This window comes from Pituophis catenifer, unplaced genomic scaffold (genome assembly GCF_029215685.1).
Source record: "Pituophis catenifer annectens isolate HBS135680 unplaced genomic scaffold, rPitCat1.0.hap2 SCAF_13, whole genome shotgun sequence".
NCBI lineage: Eukaryota > Metazoa > Chordata > Lepidosauria > Squamata > Colubridae > Pituophis > Pituophis catenifer.
In genome coordinates, this window is record NW_027256893.1 from 6,953,394 (window position 1) to 6,974,654 (window position 21,261).

The following is a 21,261-nucleotide window of genomic DNA, read 5'->3' on the forward strand; positions in this document are numbered from 1 at the left end:
TATAGGGCAAGGCTGTCAAACTCCCGGCCCATGGGCCGGATGCGTCACGCGCTGGCCACGCCCACGCTCGGTTTAGTGAAGGGGAGAAAAGTCCCTATACATCACGTGATGCCGCTGTGACGATGTGAGTGTGACACCCCTGGTATAGGGTCTCCTGCTTGAGCAGGGGATTGGATTAGAAGACCTTCAAGGTCCCTTCCAATTGTATTATCCTAGGTTCATGATGGCGAACCTATGGCACGCATGCCACAGGTGGCACCCGGAGCCATATCTGTGGGCACGCAAGCGTTGCTCTAGCTCAGTTCTAGCATGCATACGCACACCAGCCAGCTGAATTTTGGGCCTTCCGGGCCCACCGGAAGTCAGGAAACGAGCCATTTCCAGCCTCCAGAGGCCCTCTGGTGGGGTGGGGAAGGCCATTTTCGCCCTCCCCAGGCTTCTAGAAAGCCTTTGGATCTTGGGAGGGCAAAAAATGGGCCTACTGGGTCCACCAATAACCTTTTTGCATCGCGTGCCAAAAGGAGGGGGAGCACGGGGGGGTCGTGTGCGCATGCATGTGAGGGCATTGAATTATGGGTGTGGGCACACGTGCATGCGACCCCCCGTGCTCCCCCCTGCTTTTGGCACGTGACAGCAAAAAGGTTAGCCATCACTGTCCTAGGTTTTACGCCTGAGTGAGACAAAGGCAGTTGTTCTTCGTGGCTTCCCTTTTCTTGCCTGCCAACAATAGTTCGTAGCATGTCTTCTGCTGGAAACTGTCAGTGTTGTGTTGGAATTATAAGCCTGGTAAATAGTAAAAGGTAAAGGATCTCCTTGTCCACTTGTGTTTGATTTCAGGGGCCGAGTCTCATCTCTGTTTCCTAGCCGAGAGAGCCAGAGTTGTCTGAAGATGCCCCCATGATTGTATTGTCGGCAAGACTATATGCTGAGGCACATGGAACACTTTAAATAGTAGAGAGAGAGCTCGTTTTGAGGTCCATACCGGTCTTGTCAAATCATAACTTCAGATCTTGTCACCATGGTGGCGCAATGCAGTGGTGGGTTTGCTACTGGTTCACCCCGGTTCGGCCAAACCAGTAGCAGTGGAAGCAGGAGGCTCCGCCCACCCACCTGGACGTCATCAAATACACTCTGCGCATGCACAGAAGTGATGTGCACATGAGAGAGAGAACCTTTAGCAAAGGTAAGTGAAACCCACCCCTGGCCCAGTGGTTACAGTGCAGTACTGCAGGCTACTTCTGCTGATCACTGGCTGCCAGCAGTTTGGCAGATCGAATCTCACCAGGCTCAAGGTTGACTCAGCCTTCCATCCTTCCGAGGTGGGTAAAATGAGGACCCAGATTGTTGGGGCAAGAGGCTGACTCTGTAAACATCTCAGAGATGCTGTAAAGCACTATGAGATGGTATATAAGTCTAAGTGCTACTGCTATGTAAGAGCCATGGTGGCGCAGTGGTTAGAATGCAGTCATTGCAGGCAACTCTGCCTCCAGCCTGGAGTTCAATCCTGACTGGCTCCAGTTTGATTCAGCCTTCTATCCTTCCGAGGTTGGTAAAATGAGGACCCAGATTGTTGGGGACAATATGCCGACTCTGTAAACTGCTTAGAGAGTGTTGTAATACACTGTGAAGTGGTATATAAGTCCAAGTGCTATTGCTATTAAGGGTATAGTATTACTATGGGTTAAGGGCACACTATTACTCAAGGTTAGATGCTAGTGGAGCTCTTGGATAAGGGTGCTGTTGTTCTCCAAGAGTCCACCAGTTGTGTCTCAGAGCACATCATAGGCACTGTAGTCAATCTGATGCCAGTAGCACAATTATAATTTGATTTAATTGCGGCCTCCACTTCGCCCTGCAGTAGATTCTTCCTGTTGGCATGAGTAGAAGTTGGTAACAATCCACAGTCTGTTTTCTTGAATGAAGACTTTTCACCGGAGCAGGATTGGGAAATGATCGCTGTCAAATTTAGGCATGACTGCAAGGACTTTGGCATAAGTGAGACAATCCCTAGGAATAATCACAATAATTTAAGATTCTGTAAATATTATCTCCTCTAGTTAAATACTGATTAATATATTGCTACAATCTTAATTCCTAATCCTTGCGAAACAAGCCCTCCCAAAAATTAGGTAAAGGTAAAGGTTTCCCTTGCACATGTGTGCTACTCGTTCCCGACTCTAGGGGGCGGTGCTCATCTCTGTTTCAAAGCCGAAGAGCCAGCACTGTCCCAAGACGTCTCTGTGGTCATGTGGAAAAAAATTATATATCAATGGAAAGATAATTTAATCAAGAATGTAATGCAATAGCTTCTATGAAGGATTTGCTATTAGAATAGCAGTTACAGTATAAAGGAGAAAAGTGAAACACGTAGAAAAAACAAGATATACAAAAATGAGCACCATGTCAGTTAATCCTTAGTTGGGTAACCTTTAGCCTGAATGACGGCCTTACAACATCTCCCATGGAGTGAACTGAGTCTTTTAGTTCTGCAGCTGTTCTAATGTGAAACCAAGATTGAAGGATTGCTTCTATTAACTGGGTTTTATTGCTGACTAACTAGTTTCTTTATTGCTGACTAAGCTTCTGACTAACAAGTTTCTTTAGTCCGCTCCATACATTTTCTTTTCTTTTTTTATAATAATTTTTATTAAACAGTTTTTAAAAACAAAAAACAAAAAAACCCCAAATATACAAAAACAGATATTTACATCTTCTTTTCAACATCTTCGCATCAGTAATCTGTATTTGTACATTTTCTCTTTCTTATCTTAATATATCTTTTATACATATCTTTTCCTGAGGATTTGATTTCAATTTTCTGCTTACCAAAAGGGCAAACTTGTGAAATCTGGCTTCTGATCAAAGTTTACTTTGAAAGATTTAATCTTTGGCTGATTTGCCTGGGACACAGCAACGGAGGAACACGTGAGACTTCCCTGCTTTCAGCATGTCTGTTTTCGGCTGTCTGATCATTCTTTTCCTCTTAATCCTCTGTTTCTGGAAGAACGAACGTCCGAAAGGTTTTCCCCCTGGACCATGGAGGCTCCCCCTGCTTGGGAACCTGCTTTATTTCAGTAAGAGGGACCCTCTCAAGGAGTTGGATCAGGTAAAGCTTTTTATCTGCTCTCATGTTAACGGGGTTTTTTTTGCCGTTGCAGAAAGAACTGAAAGGGAATGGGTGTGTCTGTTAATTTTTCTACACGAGAGCCAATTTTTGCTGGCCACAAGATTTGGACTAAAACTTTTAGATGTTTTGTGAAAATCACTGCCATTTGAGCAGTAGTGGGTTTCAATTTTGTTTGCTCACATGCGCAGAGACATCCGGGCGGGTGGGGCGGAGCTTCCGGCCACCACCGCTACCAGTTTGCCCGATCTGGGGCGAACTGGTAGCAACCCACCACTGCTTTTGAGGCAGAGGAATCCTAATTCCTAATGGAATCAAACTTCTGAAAGATTCATTAGCTCTTTAAGGGGAATTAGGTTCACCTTCAAGGTTTTCAAATGAAACACCCACTTTCCAAAACCTACTGGAGAAATTTGATCGTCTAGAACACAGGTCCCCAACCCCTGGTTCATGGACCAGCACCAGTCTGCGGCATACAGAAACTGGGCCACGCAAACAAGTGAAGCCCCATCCGTGGGATACAGGCAGCACATGAAACCACACCTCCTCTGGTCCAAGGAAAAAACCTCTCTTCACCAAACCGGTCCATGGTGCCCAAAATATTGAGGGCTGCTGGTTTAGAAAATTCATTTTTCATTTTTCATTTTATTAAATTTGTATACCGCCCTACTCCCGAAGGACTCAGGGCGGTGAACAGCCATAAAATAAAACATATAAATACAAAATTTAAAATAGAGATAAAACAAATTAAATAAATTTGGCTGAACCATTTTAAAACCCAATAATTTAAAACCAAATTTAAAATTCCCATTTAAAAGAGGAAAAGTTTAGGTCAGGCCGGCTTGCTGGAATAGGAACGTCTTAAGCGTGCGACGGAAGGTACGCAGATCCGGAATCCTCCATATCTCGGGGGGGGAGCTCGTTCCAGATAGTAGGTGCCCCCACAGAGAAGGCTCTCCCCCTGGGGGCCGCCAGTCGACATTGTTTGGCTGATGGCACCCGGAGGAGCCCCTCTCTATGGGAGCGTACTGGTCGGTGGGAGGCTATTGGTGGTAGCAGGCGGTCCCGTAAATATTCAAAAACCACTTGTTAGCGCTGGTGGTTAGAATGCAGTGTTGCAGGCAAATTCTTTTCCACAGCCTGGATTTCGATCCTTGCCGGTGCAAGGTTGACTGAGCTTTCCTTCCAAGATCTGTAAAATGAGGACTCAGATTGTTGGGGGCAATAGGCTGACAGTGTAAACTGCCCAGAGAATGTTTATTATTATTGGTTCAATTTATATGCCGCCCTTCTCTGGAGACTCAGGGTGGCTTACAATGCGTTAAGCAATAACCTTCATACTTTTGTATATACCTGCTTAGTAGAGCTTTTGGCCCCCCCCTAAGCGGTGTTCTTTTTTTGGCAGTTCAAATCTCACCAAGCTCAAGGTTGACTCAGCCTTCCATCCTTCCGAGGTGGGTAAATTGAGGACCCAGATTGTTGTGGGCAATAGGCTGTAAACCGCTTAGAGAGGGCTGTCAAGCACTGTAAAGCGGTATATAAATCTAAGTGCTATTGCTATTTATAGCTTTTTCATACATTCCACCTATCAAGGCTGGCACATAAGAGATACAGGAATCACCCAGAAAGTCTGGCACACAGTAGATAAGTTATCAAGATGTTCTTAATATATAGGGAGGTTCTTTAGGGACACTGGGTGGTCCCTGGCACCTCAGGACATGGGGTGTTTCCCTGCGGACTTTCCATAGCCCTGCAGGTGTCTAGAGATAATGGATCCCTCTGTATAAACATGCCTTCCAGGCTCTCCCCAGATTCTGAGTCAACAAAAGAAAGTCCAGTTGAAAACTGGAAAGGAGAGAAGATAATTACTGATGAAGAAATTATTAAGAAAATGTTGGGTTGTGCCGAAATGAGTAGATTGACATTTGAAATAAGAGAACAGGAAGATAAACAATATTATTTGATATGGGAGCTATTTTACCAATGGATAGATAATAAAGCATGGAGATGAAATATTATATATGAAATGAAATTTGGATAAAATGTTTAAGCACTTGTTTTTTGTTAGAGGTAAGAACAGCTGTCGTATAATGAGAGTTTGAAAATTTTGAGAGCACATAATGATTTTCACCGATCGAAATACTGTCTGTAAGTGTTTGGAAGGTTGATGTTTTTATGTTGTTTTTGTTTAAAAAATAAAAAACTTTTTGCAAAAAAAAAAAAAAGAAAGAAAGTCCAGTTGAAAAAACACTTGGGACCACTTTTGGGACCATTTTTGGGGCAACTTTGGAAGCACGAAGAAAAAGGAGAAATGCCAAAATTTGAGAGTGGTGCTCAGTGGAGCTATAATCTCTTAGTCGCTTCTTCCTTGCTGTGGCGCCACTAGAGAGCACATTTTGAAGTCTTCTTCTAAGAAATATGTTTGCCCAAGAACAACCTTCTGCATTCTGGTCAGATGGGATGAAAACCACTCTCTTCTTTAGTGGTCCCATTAAACCTTTTCATGTAGAATGTTTACAGTTACACCTCTGCATGAATCGGAATAGAATAGAATAGAATAGAATAGAATAGAATAGAATAGAATAGAATAGAATAGAATAGAATAGAATAGAATAATTTATTGGCCAAGTGTAATTGGACACACAAGGAATTTGTCTTTGGTGCATACGCTCTCAATGTACATAAAAGGAAAAAAAGGAAAAATACATTCATGAAGAATCATAAGATACAACATTTAGCGATAGTCATAGGTTACTAATAAGCAATCAAATCATACTAGGAAACAAACAGAACAATATAAATTGTAAAAATACAAGCAACATAGTTATAGTCATAAATGGGAGGAGATAGGTACTAGGAAGGATAAGAAGAGTAATAGTAGCACAATCTTAGTAAATAATTTGACAGTGCTGTGTGAATTAGTGGTTTAGCAGAGTGATAGCATGGGGGAAAAAACTGTCCTCGAGTCTTGTTGTTCTGGTGTGCAGTGCCCTATAGCATCGTAGAAGTTGAAACAATTTATATCCAGGATGTGAAGGGTCTGTAGATATTTTCTCAGCCCTCTTTTTGACTCGTGCAGTATACAGGAAGGAGCATTTGCCAAACACTATGGGGAATGGAGTTTGATGGAGCTCAGATAGATTCCTCAGGTAGATCCTTGATGACATATTACGTTGCAACATTGCAGTGATTGGTCCCCACTAATTTCCTGATGCCTTTATGCTAACAATTCTGGCTACTTCATTTCAGGTACGAAAAAAATACGGTCCTGTCTTCGGTCTTTATTTTGGAAGAACTCCTGTGGTCTTCACTCATGGATTTCCTTCGGCAAAAGAGGTCCTTGTGACAAAAGGCACAGAATTTGCTGGGAGGGCAGAATTTCCTATAATGGATGCTATCACTAACAAAAAAGGTAATTGAATATAATTTCCAATCCTCTCCCCACCCCATTTTGTTTAATTCTTGGTATCCAAATTTTCCATTCTGTTATCCAGCTACCAATAATCCTTTTCCTCTGCAGTCTAGAGTGTTGATCAAAGTTTCCAGCAAGAGAAAGAAGAATCTCTTGAAAAGTTGGAATTAGCTCTCTTCTCCTTTCTTTTGTAACATTTATGAATAATAATATAGCGATGAATAATAATTCAGCTGTGAAAAAAATTTTTTTTACAGCGTAGAAACTACTATTTTGCTTGGCACAGTTATCTTTTATTAATTTTGTATTGAGTGCATAGCTATTGTAATTCTCTGTTCATTTACTAAATTTGTCATATTTGAAAATAAACCTTTATTTTAAATATAAATAAGCAGATAAATCACATGAATGATTGTCGTCCCAAAGGTGCATTTTCAGGAGGCAACTGGACTTTCTGGTTTTTCTTTGAAGACGTTTTGCTTCTCAGGCATGAAGCTTCTTTAGCTCTGACTGGATAGTGGGGAATGGAAGGGTTTATACTCCTTGCAGACAGCTGGTCATTTTTGGGAATATAAATCCTTCCACTCTCTACCATCCAATCAGAGCTGAAGAAGCTTCTTAGATGAGAAGTGAAACGTCTTCAAAGAAAAAACAGAAAGTCCAGTTGCCTCTTGAAAAAGCACCTTTGTGTCAGTCTCCACTTTTACTGCTTTGGCTGCCATAAGAAACGGGAGGGGGGAGAGCTAGGGAGCCTGGCGGGGAGGAAGCATGCTGGAGGACTTTGGAAGAAACGAAACTGAATCTTTGAAGTTGTTATCGGGTCAACTGTCGTGGCATTCCTGATTGATGATGCTGCCAGACATGTTTCCACCTGACCCTTGGGAGACCTTTGGATTCGATGATTTACGATGGACAGTGGGAGGGGATGCTTTCTATATGCAATTTTCACACTTATTGCCTTTAATTTCAGCTTTCCTTGGTTGCATTCACTTCATTTTCTAGTAAAAGTACCTTTCTCCATAAATCATGGAGTTTGGGTCATTCTTTCCTGGACTTTGAAGAAAGCACACCTGACACTTTAGGACAATCATGACCTGGATGACTGAGAATCTCCATAGACATTTGAATGATTGTCCAATGTTTTTTTTAGTTATCCTGACATTAAGATATGGTGAAATATGGAAAGAGCAAAGAAGGTTTTCATTGATGCTTCTCAGAAACTTTGGAATGGGCAAAAAATCAATGGAAGAGAAGATCCTGGAGGAGGCATCATATTTGATTCAAGTGTTTATGGAAAACATAAGTAAGCTCTCCTGGGACAAGTTGGGATCATTGGAGAATTATCATTTCAATGTTCCTGATAGACAATCATTTAAATATGAGTCAACAGTGTGTGGTAGCAGCCAAAAAAATCCAACACAATCCTAGGCTGCATTAACAGAAGGATAGAATTAAGTTCACATGAAGCATTACTACCGCTTTATAAAACCTTAGCAAGACCACATCTGGAGTGCTGCATCTAGTTTTGGTCACCACATTATAAAAAAAGATGTTGACAGTTTGGAAAATGGGTGGAGAAGAGCAACAAAGATAATTAGGGGCCTGGAAACTAAAACATATGATGAACAGTTACAGGAATTGGGTATGGCTACCCTGTTTCCCCTAAAATAAGATATCCCCTGATAAGAAGCCCAATTGGGCTTTTGAGCGCCTGCACTGAAATAACCCCCCCCCCCGAAAATAAGCCCTCCCTGAAAATATTTAAACGCATGTGCAGCCAGTCCCCGCCATTTCCTCTGGTTTCCTCCATGCACCCCAAAATAATAAGATCTCCCCGAAAATAAGGCCAAGCGCTTATTTCGGAGTTCAAAAAAATATAAGACAGGGTCTTATTTTCAGGGAAACACGGTAGTCTAGTGGAAAGAAAGACCAGAGATGATGCCATATGTTGAGAAGAAATTTGGGAGCAGGGGAGGGGTGGGTTCTACTTACCTTTACTACCGGTTCGCAACGGGGCTGCGCGCATGCACAGAAGCATTTTGATGACGTTGGGGTTGGTGGGCGGAGCCTCCCTCCAGTTTTACTACCAGTTCTATAGAACCAGTGTGAACCGCGGGCAACCCACCACTGCAGCAGGTGACCGATTCATAAAATGTCTACCCTAGGAAACATAACTAGTTGCCATTCTCTATTTTCTTGCAATAACATTATATTTACCAGGATAAGTTTAGGATGGAGTTCGGACTAACAAAGTAACAAATTGAGACTGGACTATGAATACATATTTTGCGGTTCATAACGCAAAGTCGGATTCTCAAGCATTACTCACATTCTATATCGCAACATTTTCTTCAAGAGAAATGTAATTTGTTGACTGTTCATTCACCGTGTCCTTCAATGTATAGAGCAGTGATGGCTAACCTTTTTTTCCCTCGGGTGCCAAAAGCATGTGTGTGCACACGGTAGCGCACATGCGCGTGCTCACACCCATAATGCAATGCCCCCCATGCATGCACCGCCCCGCCCCCTGCACATGCACACACAAACCCCCCTGTGCTGCCCCACCCCCCTGTGCATGCATGCGCAACCCCCCCATGGTCCCCACTTTCCTGCACATCCGTGCGCGAACCCCCTGTGCCCTATTTTGGGCTTAGCAGGCCTCCCTGAATCCTCCAGAGGCCTGAAATGGCCTGTTTCCAGACTTCCGGTAGGCCTGTTTTTCGCCCTCCCAAGCCTCCGGAAGCTTTCCTGGTGCCTCCAGGAGGGCAAAAATGGCCTCCCCCAGCTCTCCAGAGGCCCTCTGAAGGCCAGAAATGGCCCATTTTCGGACTTCTGGTAGGCCCGTTTTTCGCTCTCCCAGAGCCTCCATGCCAGCCCTGTACTTATCTGGCATTCAAAACCGGCCATGTGGAGACTCCTGGGAGGGGCAGGGTGGCATGGGCATTCACGCTCATCTCCTGCATGCACGGCAGAGAGCTGAAAAGCAGCTGGCCGGTGGGAGGGCATGCAAATGCCCAGTGGAGCTGATCTAGGGCGACTGCTTGTGTGCCCGCAGAAATGGCTCTGGGTGCCACCTGTGGCACATGTGCCATAGGTTTGCCATCACGGGTATAGAGCCTGTCTCCTAATTTTTGTTTAGCTGCCCCGAAACATGCATCTATGATAATTTCATTTTCTTCTCTTTCACAGGTATGCCTTTTGATCCTTATGAGTTTGTGAACACTGCAGTCATCAATATAATTTCTACTATACTCTTTGGGAAACGTTTTGAATACGACAACAGGTTCCTCAGGACTCTCCTGGATGAGATACATCGAGGTTCCAAAGTGACAGCAGGGCCCTGGGGTTTGGTAGGCTTAACAAGAATCCCGAAGATTGTTTGAAATTAATCCACAACTCATTGCAATTTATATTCCCATATCTCACTCATTCTGGAATGCTTTGGTTTTCAATTGCAATTACAGCAGTATCTCACCAGGGTGTAAGGAAAAGTGGGCCAGAGGTGGGATTCACTTACTGTACTGTTACTTCCAGTTCACCCAGGACTGGAAATGCACGTGTGCGCATGCACATTTTATTTATTTATTTATTTATTTATTTATTTATTTATTTATTTATTTATTAAATTTTTATACCGCCCCCTCTCCCGAAGGACTCGGGGCGGTGAACAGCCAAAATTAAAAAACACACTATACAAACATTAAAATACTATAAAACGAAATTAAATTTATCTTTGGCTTCCCCAATTTAAAACCCCTTACCCATAAAATTCCCCAATTAAAAGATTTTTAACCCAGCCCAGCTTGCTGAAATAAAAAAAGTCTTCAGGGCCCAGTGGAAGGTACAGAGGTCCGGGATCAGTCGTATCCCTGGGGGTAGCTCATTCCAGAGGGCGGGTGCCCCCACAGAGAAGGCTTTTCCCCGGGGGGTCACCAGCCAACATTGCCTGACTGACGGCACCCTGAGGAGGCCCTCTCTGTGGGAGCGTATTGGCCGGTGGGAGGTTATCGGTGGCAGAAGGTGGTCTCGTAAATAACTGGGTCCTAAGCCATGGAGCGCTTTGAAGATGAGATGAGATGAGAAGATGAGAAGCGCACCCGGAAGACCACTGGAAGCCAATGCAGCTCGCGCAGAAGAGGTGTCACGTGGGAGCACCATGTCGCCCCCATAAGTACTCGCGCTTGCTTCACTCACACATCTGTGCATGCGTGCAGCATCACAAAACATGGCAATTTGCTCGCGGGTATCATCCACACATGCGTGTGACATCAAAAACACAGCAATATAGGACAGGATTGCCTCCGGGCGGGTGGGCCAGCCCACTCACACCTCACCACTACCGGTTCGCCTGAACTGGTCTGAACTGGCTGAATACCACCTCTGTAGTGGGTGAAGTAATTTGGTCCCAATTTGCAGTTATTCCAATTTAATAAGAGTTAGTTTCAGTACTGAAATTTAATCTTATTGGGCCACTTGATTGCCAATCAAATTGTGAATGGTGAATACCAATATTACAAGATATTTCTTTTCCTGTTCCATATACTACAAAGAAGACTCCATCGTGATCAAACTAGTCAATCTTTCTGTACTGAAATCTAACCTGTTGGGAATATTTTACATCCCATCAACTTGAGAATAAGAGATATTTACAGGAACCCTGTACAACCAAGATATTTTTCCTGCCAATATATACTCCATCAAAATAAAATTAGTCAACGTTCACATTTTCTTCTTCTGTTTGCTGGCAGCTTTACAATGAGGTGCCCTTGCTGAGAAGTCTTCCCCTGCCTCACCAGACAGTACTAGCAACTGCAAAGAAAGTAGATGTTTTTATTAAAAAGGAGGTGGAAGAGCACAAGGCGACCATGATTCCAGGAGAACCTCGAGATTTCGCCGATGCGTATTTAGAAGAAATGCAGAAGGTAGATTCCCTCAGACTCTTCTGCTTGAATTTGTGGTGATTTTCTTTGCCTGCCATCTTGGAACCGTTTTCCTGACATTACAGGTAGTGAGAAGAGACGAGAAACATCGATACAGGGACTTTTTTAAGATGTTGAGGCATACCTGTGAAAGTCTGTAGAGATTCTCAGTCCTCCAGGTCATGGTTGTCCTAAAGATGCTTTTTTTCAGGAGGCAATTAGACTTTTTTGTTTTTTTCTTTTGAAGACATTTCGCTTCTCATCCAAGAAGCTTCTTCAGCTCTGACTGGATCATGGGGAATGGAAGGATTTATATTCCTTGCACACAGCTGGTCATTTGCATCCTTTTAGAGGGTCGTTGAAGCCCTTGGAGGTTTATATGTGTCCTCAGGGTCCAGGGGTGGGTTCTAATTTTTTTTACTACCGGTTCTGTGGGCGTGGCGTATTTTGTGGGTGTGAGGGCAGAACCACATATCGTCACTGCTACTGGCTCAGCTGAACTGGGCCGAACCAGGAGGAACCCACCACTGTCAGGGGCACTTGAGTGATGCTCTTGGTTCCTATTGGCTGCAATTTTTCCTCTGGAAATCCATTCCTACTCACACACCATTCAAAGGGGGTTCATCCCAAATTGTATAGCTGTTATAATTGTATAGAAAAAAATAGTAAGGAAAATGTATATTTGATCATACATGTAGTAGCAGCTGCAAGAATTGTGTATGCTTAAAATTGGAAATCAGAGAAAATACCTTTGGAAGAAGAAGTAATACAAATTTTTTTAGATTGTGCAGAAATGAATAGATTAACCCTGATGATTAAAGATAAGGAGGAATCAGAATATTTTAAAACATGGAATTATTTTTATAGTTGGTTGGAAAAGAGATATAAATGACTGATACCATAATTATGTATAAATGATGATTACAATATTGATTTAGCAATGAAATGTTAGAATGGTTTGGATGAAGATGAAGATAGAAGAAACTTATGGAAGATAGAGAAGAAGCCTAGAAGATTACACCGAGATGTCACAGGGAAGGGAGGACTGATCTATTTAAAGGTTTGTTTATCTTTAAAAAAAAATTACTAAAAAAAAAGAAAAGAAAAAATTGCAGACTACAGGAACCAGGAGCCCTACTTAGGTGATCCTGAGGACAGAGATCAGTGGTGGGATGCCCCCGGTTCGCACCGGTTCTATAGAACCGGTAGTAAAACTGGCGGGAGGCTACGCCCACTGACCCTGAAGTCATCAGAACACTTCTGCGCATGTGCGCATGTGTGAGCAAAGCAAGCACATGTGTGCGGCCCCATTGCGAACCAGTAGTAAAGGTAAGTACAACCCACCCCTGACACAGATGAACCTCAACAACTCTCTAAATGGATGCAAATGACCAGCTGTCTGCCAGGAATATAAAACCTTCCATTCCCCACTATCCTGTCAGAGCTGAAGAAGCTTCTTGGATGGCAAGTGAAACGTCTTCAAAAGAAAAAACAAAAAAGACCAGTTGCGCCCTGAAAAAGCACCTTTGGGACATACCTGTGGGGAAAAAAAATCAAAATGAAATTATCATAGATGCATGTTTTGGGGCAGCTAAAAAAAATCAGGAGACAGGCCCCATACATTGAAGAACATGGTGAAGAAACAGTCAACAAACTAAATTTCTCTTAAAGAAAATGTTCTACCTGGGACACCCAGAGTGTGAATGTAGCAGTGTCCCTATGCTTTGCATGTTGTGTAGACACAACCAAATAGGATAGAAATTTCCATCAGCACTGAGAAGAAAAGCCCCTTTGCCAGATCTGGAGAGGACCTTCTGGGGCAGTGTCCCCAACCTGTGGGCTGTGATGGGTTTGCAACTGGGCCGTTGAAATTTGCACGAGCAGCGGGTGAGCGCATGTGCACGCACTTCATTTGTGCGAGCGGCAGCCACACATGCAAATGGAGCTGTGCACACATGCGTGCTAGCTGGCTGCTTGCACGAACCATCTCCTCCCCTCCTTCCCGACCAGTCCACAAAGCTGGAAACATTGGGGGACTCTGCTCTGTGGGGCCTTCCTTTTCTCCCTGAACTCTTTTTATCATGGTGGATTGTCACTGGGAGAAGATGATTGTTCCTCCTGTCCCTGTTTCCTTTTCCTTTTTTAGTCATGTTACTCAGAATGAATTCCTCTTTTTTAAAATTGATCATGTCAACTCTGTTAAAAAGTACATGTGAGTTGGAGAAGAAGAACCTTTCTCGATTTTGTTTTAACAACGTTCTTGGTTTTAACTAACAAAAGCCAGAGAAGAATGGTTCAAGCTTTGAAGAAGGACAACTGGAAATCTTACTGTCTGACCAACTTGTGGCTGGAACAGAGACCACATCAGCAACACTGCAGTGGGGATTTCTCTATTTGGTGGCCTTTCCAGAGATCCAAGGTAAAGAATTATGAAACAGGTGTCAGGGTTCTGACGGATGCCCTAATTAAACCATGAGTCTCGAGCCAAGCTTCAAATGAAATCCAGTTATTATTAGGAGCAACATGTCAGCAGGTACCCAAAGGAAGCCAGCTCTGCCCTACATAATTTATGGCCCAATTATGACTTTGTTTCCCCCCCTCCTCCTCCCAGGATGCATCATAAACCACATTCTCCAATGGAGCACTTTCGCAGGCTGTAGAGATCAAACCCCTCCGGCTGTTGCCAGTAACCTGGGATACAGCCTTGAGAAAGGTATGCATGGAATGTGCTTCTGGTTGTGGCTGCCGTGCTGCTCTGTCAGTTTTTCCCCCTCCTGCCTATGGCAACTCGAGAGCAGGCCAGGGATGCTTTGCAAGTTGACAACGGGGTTCTTTGCCTGTAATAGTAACATTTCACTTATTATATAAAATGAAGAAGGATCCTGAAAGGTCAGATTCAAGGCTGGAAATTTTGTAATGGCACTCTCATTGCATCTGGTGGCCACCTGGTTGGGAAGTATATCAGATACGTCTACACAGAGCCAGTAAATGTTCCTCAGAGTGTAACTGACCTATTTGTTCCACAGAGAAATGCTGGAAAGAAATAGACACAGTTCTGGGAAACAAAGCAAGTCTGAAGTACGAAGACAGAGGAAAATTGCCCTACACAAATGCCGTCATTCATGAAATCCAGCGCGTTTCAAATGTTATTCCTCTTGGACTACCTCATGCACCCATTAAAGATGTGCAGCTTTTTGGATATAAAATTCCCAAGGTAAAAAAAAACCCTCCCAGAAACCCATAATTGTTTCCCATAAAGTCAAGTGTAGGTGAATCTGCAGGTGTCCACCTGTGTCTTCCTGACCTGTGTAAAAGCAAGAGAAAGCAAGAATTGAAATCAATCCTGTTCTCTCTTTCTTTTTATCAGAGGTTCTTGCAGAAAATAAATCCAGAAAGCACACACAGGCAGACTGATACAGCAGGATTCATTAACTTCTTTATATACGTAATAATACATGAAGATAAAATGTACAATACCAATATAGAAGCTTCTTCTAATGTAGCAGTTACAACACAAGACAGGAGAAAACAGTTAGTTTCATTTCAGCAGAGCACACTAGTTTCAGTTTCTCTGCACAGACTCAGAAGCTGCAAACTAAGACATGCCCTGGCTCCAGGGTGTCTCAGCTCCCAAACAGTCCTCATTGGCTGACTTAATTGCTATACCTATACATTGGCTGACCTTGTTACCATGTCCTATTCCAGTTGATGAATATACTCTGACACTTTTGAACTCCCCTTTATTAAAGTAGTATAGACCTATTGACCCTTTTTTCTGTGGGGTGCTTTGCAAGATGACACAATTTCAATGTTTTCTGAAGACCTTGTAACAATGATGTTTCTTAAATCTCAGGCATTCTCATTTAGGAATGGTATACTTGGGAATAGAAATATGTTTTCCTACTTCTGAGTTCCTCTCTGCTTGATTCCGTCAGTCCCCCTTGTACTTTTTCACCTGCATCTGCCATTCTCCAACCACATCTCAATGAGGTCTACCTGGAAGCTCATTCAGAGCCATGTCTGACAACGAGGGCTTTCCTCAATGTGACATACCTCTCTTGGCTTCTGCAGGACACCATGGTTTTCGTCAACATCCAGTCTGCCCATCGTGATGAATCCCAGTGGAAGTTTCCCAATGAGTTCAACCCCTCCAACTTCCTGAATGAAGAGGGAGAGTTTGTGAAGCCGGAAGCCTTTTTGGCATTTTCAGCAGGTGAATTTCTCAGTCTTACTCTCTGTCTCTGTCTCTGTCTCTGTCTCTGTCTCTGTCTCTGTCTCTGTCTCTGTCTCTGTCTCAGTCTCAGTCTCAGTCTCAGTCTCAGTCTCTGTCTCAGTCTCAGTCTCAGTCTCAGTCTCAGTCTCAGTCTCTGTCTCTGTCTCTGTCTCTGTCTCAGTCTGTCTCTGTCTCTGTCTCTGTCTCTGTCTCTGTCTCTGTCTCTGTCTCAGTCTGTCTCTTTCTCTGTCTCAGTCTCTGTCTCTGTCGCAGTCTCTGTCTCTCTCTTTCTCTTTCTGTGATGGAGAAAGAATGAGACAGGTAAGTACCTGATCTCTAAGGTCAGAATCAGTGACGAAAAGAGGAATTGAAGCGAGAGAGGAAAGAAGTGAAGATTGATTTGAGAAGATGAGTCTTTTAAAGAATAAAGCATGGCAAAAAACAAAAACAAAAACCAATCCTTACCAACTTTGGCAATTTAGTGAAATTTAGGATCATTTTGGGAAGGGCCGAGATGGCTCCAGTGATTGGAATAATTTGTCAGCCTTCAGCGTGTCTGAATGGCTTCTCTTTCATTTTGCCTTTTCAGGACCGAGAGTCTGCTTAGGGGAAAACCTGGCCCGGATGGAGCTCTTCGTCTTCTTCACCAACATTCTCAGAAATTTCCAATTATCATGGCCAGATAAATCCCAAACTCCAGATTTTACACCACACTTTGCAGTTACACAATCCCCATCTCGCTTCAAGATGTTGCTGAAATGTCGCCAGCCCTGTGAATAGAATTCTTCATTCTTCATTGCCCAAGTGTGATTGGACACACACAAGGAATTTGTCTTCGGTGCATAAACTCTCAGTTTACATAAAAGTTAAACATGATCAATCATGATCATAGTCATCATAAAAATACATTCATCATAGTCATGAGATACAACACTTAGTGATAGACATAGAGGACCTACAAAACAACTGATTCAAGATGATCTCATTCTCTCCAACAGCTACTTCAAATTCACCACAAGATCATTTTTTGAAGCATAAATAAAGTGCTGTCTTATGCAAAAATCATCCAGTGGGGGAGGAACAATCTTACTTTGTATGATGAATTTTATTTTCCAAGTCTCTGCTCTCCTTCGAGGTTACTGAAGGGAATGTGTACAACTTGTCTGTCAAATGCTTCTTCTCACATAATTTGATTCAAACTACTCCCACATATGGGTTGCCTGTTTTGAGTCCTATACCGCCTCAAAAGAAAGATGGAAAATGCCCTCCACCAAGAATTTGTTGTTGTTAGTCGTGAAGTCATGTCCAACGCATCGTGACCCCATGGACAACGTTCCTCCAGGCCTTCCTCTCCTCTACCATCCCCTGGAGTCCATTTAAGCTCACGCCTACTGCTTCAGTGACTCCATCAAGCCACCTCGTTCTCTGTCGTCCCGTTCTTCTTTTGCCCTCAATCGTTCCCAGCATTAGGCTCTTCTCCAGTGAGTCCTTCCTTCTCCTTAGGTGGCCAAAGTATTTGAGTTTCCTCTTCAGGATCTGGCCTTCTAAAGAGCAGTCAGGGTTGATCTCCTCTAGGACTGACCGGTTTGATCGCCTTGCAGTCCAAGGGACTCGCAGGAGTCTTCTCCAGCATCAGAGTTCAAAGGCCTCAATTCTTTGGTGCTCAGCCTTCCTTATGGTCCAACTTTCACAGCCATACATTGCAACTGGGAAAACCATCACCTTGACTATACACATTTTTGTTAGCAGGGTAATGTCTCTGCTTTTTAGTATGCTCTCTTGATTTGCCATAGCTTTCCTCCCCAGGAGCAAGCGTCTTTTAATTTCTTGGCTGCAGTCCCCATCTGTGGTGATCTTGGAGCCCAGGAAAATAAAATCTGTCACTATCTCAATTTGTTCACATCTATTTGCCAGGAATTGAGAGAATACCTGAGAATACCACCAAGAATACCTGAGGATTATTGACAACTCTCAGCTACCAATATTGAGTGAGGTCTCCTTCCTGAGTGGAACAGGTTGAGATCTAGATATCCAGCTATTTCTACTGCTAAAGGACTTATAGAAGAAGATTTTAACATACACAATATATGGAAATGATATTGGATAGAAAATTGCTCCCCTCCCCCAAAATGTCAAAATTTGCCTTGCATTTTGGAAAAACTACCTGGATTCGACCAGCCCTGGGTGATATGTGTAACACTGAACCAAATTTGCACTGACTGTGATAGATGCCTCAGTGGCGCAGTGGTTAGAGTGCAGTACTGCAGGCCACTTCTGCTGACTACCTGCTGCCTGCAATTTGGCAGTTCAAATCTCACCAGGCTCAAGGTTGACTCAGCCTTTCATCCTTCCGAGGTGGGTAAAATGAGGACCCTAGATTGTTGAGGGCAAGAGGCTGACTCTGTAAAAGTGCTTAGAGAGGGCTGGAAAGCACTATAAAGCGGTATATAAGTCTAAGTGCTATTGCTATGCACAGATGCTCTCTATACATGGGGCAAAATACCATCACTGAATTGGGACTGTGGGGTAGAAAAACAAACTATCCAACATACAATGTGTCAGACTGCCCAAATAGAGCCTGGGGTCTGATTTCCTGGCTTTGACAAATGAAGGGAAAAATAAATTATACCTGTAAGTAGCTGGATACCCATACTTCGCTACTTATGACCATTTTCACACTTACGACCATTGTAGCATCCCCATGGTCTTGACAGACTCTCATTGCCATCATCACCAACAAAGTATATCTGGAGAAATGAAGGCTGCTGCTGAGGCCCCAACATAGTATTCCCTATCCCAGGGGGTCTGCAACCTTAAGCACTCAAAGAGCCATTTGGATCTGTTTCCCACAGAAAAGGGAACACCGGGAGCCACAAAACCTGGGTGGGTGTGGCCAACTCGATGTCACTAACTTCCACCAGTCACATGACCCACCCACTCCCAGCCATGCTTACCAAGCCGGTCATTAGGGCAGAGAACCAATTGTTAAAAAACACCATAAAACCCTAAAACCCTTTTGACATTTCTCTCTCTCCCCTCCCTCCCCCCCCTCTCCCTCTCTCTCTGTATCTCTTTATGTCTCACTCTCTCCCCCTCTCTCTGTATCTCTCTCGCTCTGCCCTGGCCACTTCTCCATCCCCTGCTGTCGCCCTTACCTTCTCAGGCCAGGCGAGGAGTGACTGGGTGGGGACGGCGAGGGGCGGGGCCAGCCAGTGGTGGGATCACCTGACAGGGAGCCACAGCAGAGGGCCCAAAGAGCCGCGTGTGACTCCTGAGCCACAGGTTGCTGACCTCTGCCCTATCCTGTGGTAGACCAGCTCCTACATTTTGAATGTTGGCATAAAATTTCCCTCCTTTACCTCTCTGGCTCCAAAAGACATCATTTTGAAGCATCCATTGTACTTCTGGGCAGCAGAAAGACAGTCTTTTCCCTTTAACTTTAACAGATTTAACAGATTAACAGAGTTGGAAGGGACCTTGTAGGTCATCTAGTCCAACCTCCCCACCCAAACAGGAGACCCTACACCATTTCTGACAAATGGCAGTCCAATCTCTTCTTGAAAGCCTCCAGTTGATGAAACTCCCACAACTTCCGAAGGCAACTTCTGTTCCATGGATTGATTGTTCTCACTGTCAGAAAAATTCTCCTTATTTCTAGGTTGATTATCTCCTTGTTCAGTTTCCATCCATTGCTTCTTTTCTGGCCTTCAGGTGCTTTGGAAAATAGCTTGATTCCCTAATTTAATTATAGATTGAGGACTTAGTGCACTTGTTTTTTCCCTGAGCATCCTGATCTTCTACTTGCCAAACTGAAGCTAATGAAATCTGGCATCTGACCACCAGGTACCCGTCATCCTTTAAAGATTTAATCTTTGGCTAAATTGCCTAAGTCACCACAGCAGAGAAACATCGAGTGAGATTTTCTAGCTAAACAAAATGGCTGTTTTGGGCTGACTGATTATTTTTTCCCTCATATTTCTCTATTTTCAAAACAGCCACCAACCCAAAGTTTTCTTTCCTGGATCATGGAGGCTGCCTGTGCTTGGGAATCTACTAGAATTGCATATTGGGAATCCTCTGAGTGACTTAGATCAGGTATGGCTCCTTCCCCCCTCTCGCATGAAATTCCAGAGGGTGAACCTGCCAGTTTTTTCGGTGCTGCAGAAAGAACTGAAATGGGATTGGTGTGTTTGTTAACTTTTCTACACAATGCATAATTTTTTGCTTGGTGCAAGATTGAGAGAAAAGCATTTACAATCTTACGGAGAAATAATATTACTTCTCCGAAGATTTAAGTAATATTACTTAAACATACCTGTGTGGGTAGCAAGATTTAAAGCTCTCATTATAATAAAACAAGGGTATTAATTATGCTCGGGTGGAGTTCTTTCACCCTAGCAAAATGTTCAGCTGATGCCCTTAAGCTCATCTGCAGTGAATAGGTGTGTCCCCTTCCATGATCTCCTTCATCTTCTTGTATGATCTTCTCAATCCTTTCAAAGGTGTTTCAGGAATCCTGTCCCTGGTGTGAAATGACATGTTTTCGACTCCTAAAATTCATCCCGATTCACCAGTCATCTCATAACTCTCCCCTTTCTGCAAGAACATCATTATAGTCAATCAGCATCATAGTTGTTTACAGATTAACAGAGTTGGAAGGGACCTTGTAGGTCATCTAGTCCAACCCCTCCCTGCCCAAGCAGATCCTACACCATTTTTGACAATGGCAGTCCAGTCTCTTCATGAAAACATCCAGTGATGAAACTCCCACAACTTCCGAAGGCAGCTTCTGTTCCATTGGCTGATTGTTCTGTCAGAAAATTTCTCCTTATTTCCAGGTTGAATCTCTCCTTGTTCAGTTTCCATCCATTATTCCTTGTCTGGCCTTCAGGTGCTTTGGAAAATAGCTTGACCCACTCCTCTCTGTGGCAGCCCCTCAAATATTGGAAGATGGCTATCATGTCTCCCCTGGTCCTTCTCTTCACTAGACTAACCAGGCCCAGTTCCATCAGTAAAGGAGAATATTTGTAGCTCAGGGTTGAAATGAAGGGTTGTTGGTGTTCTCTGAGCTTGGTTGTTTTCTTGCATGTTTCATTAGTCAATTAGATAACATAATTAGTGCTAAGTGGTGCTAGGCTAGCACTGATGATGTTACTTACTTGGGTAATTAAACGTCTGCAAGAAAACAACCAAGCTCAGAGAGCACCAAGGACCCCACAGTCGTCCTCCTCTTCCTCCTCCTCCTCCTCCTCCTCCTCCTCCTCCTCCTCCTCCTCCTCCTCCTCCTCCTCCTCCCTAGCACTGATGATGTTAACTAGTTGGATAATGAAATGTCTGAAAGAAGATAACCAAGGACTCCTCATTATTGTTCTACATATAGATTGCCTAGAATTGCCTTCTGCATGAAGAAAAGGGGGGCTATGGGTATAAGCTTGACTTCAACTGAGGACAGCTTCCGAATGGTAGTGTCAGCTTTGGAAGCCATATTAGGCCGGAAGCTTCCATGCTGCCACCTTCTCATGTGTGGGAAAGTAGGAGGGGCGATTTAGTAGAGGGGTTGTCTTTAGACATAATAGCATTCTTCCTGTCGGTC

General features: G+C 43.6%; 1 protein-coding gene across 2 annotated transcripts; it reads left to right on the forward strand.

Annotated features, from left to right (window-relative positions):
* Positions 1–2,937: 2,937 nt before the first annotated feature.
* On the forward strand, positions 2,938–16,734 carry LOC139323451 (cytochrome P450 2J2-like). Of its 2 annotated transcripts, XM_070952805.1 has the most exons (8): positions 2,938–3,106; positions 6,374–6,536; positions 9,726–9,886; positions 11,285–11,458; positions 13,736–13,874; positions 14,482–14,669; positions 15,527–15,668; positions 16,258–16,734. In XM_070952805.1, the coding sequence occupies exons 1-8, from the start codon at positions 2,948–2,950 to the stop codon at positions 16,446–16,448; spliced, it is 1,317 nt and encodes a 438-aa protein (XP_070808906.1). In that variant the 5' UTR covers positions 2,938–2,947; the 3' UTR covers positions 16,449–16,734. The 2 variants fall into 2 exon arrangements, with proteins under 2 accessions (XP_070808906.1, XP_070808907.1); XM_070952806.1 differs by lacking the exons at positions 2,938–3,106; positions 6,374–6,536 and adding an exon at positions 7,710–7,839.
* The last annotated feature ends 4,527 nt before the right edge of the window (positions 16,735–21,261 follow it).

What these genes read in the sequence shown, in the direction of transcription:
- LOC139323451 (XM_070952805.1), top strand. Translation starts at nt 2,948, where the DNA reads ATGTCTGTTTTCGGCTGTCTGATCATTCTTTTCCTCTTAATCCTCTGT. An exon ending in ATTTAGAAGAAATGCAGAAG is followed by an intron (nt 11,459 to 13,735) that starts GTAGATTCCCTC and finishes AACTAACAAAAG; the next exon opens with CCAGAGAAGAATGGTTCAAG. An exon ending in TTGGATATAAAATTCCCAAG is followed by an intron (nt 14,670 to 15,526) that starts GTAAAAAAAAAC and finishes TGGCTTCTGCAG; the next exon opens with GACACCATGGTTTTCGTCAA.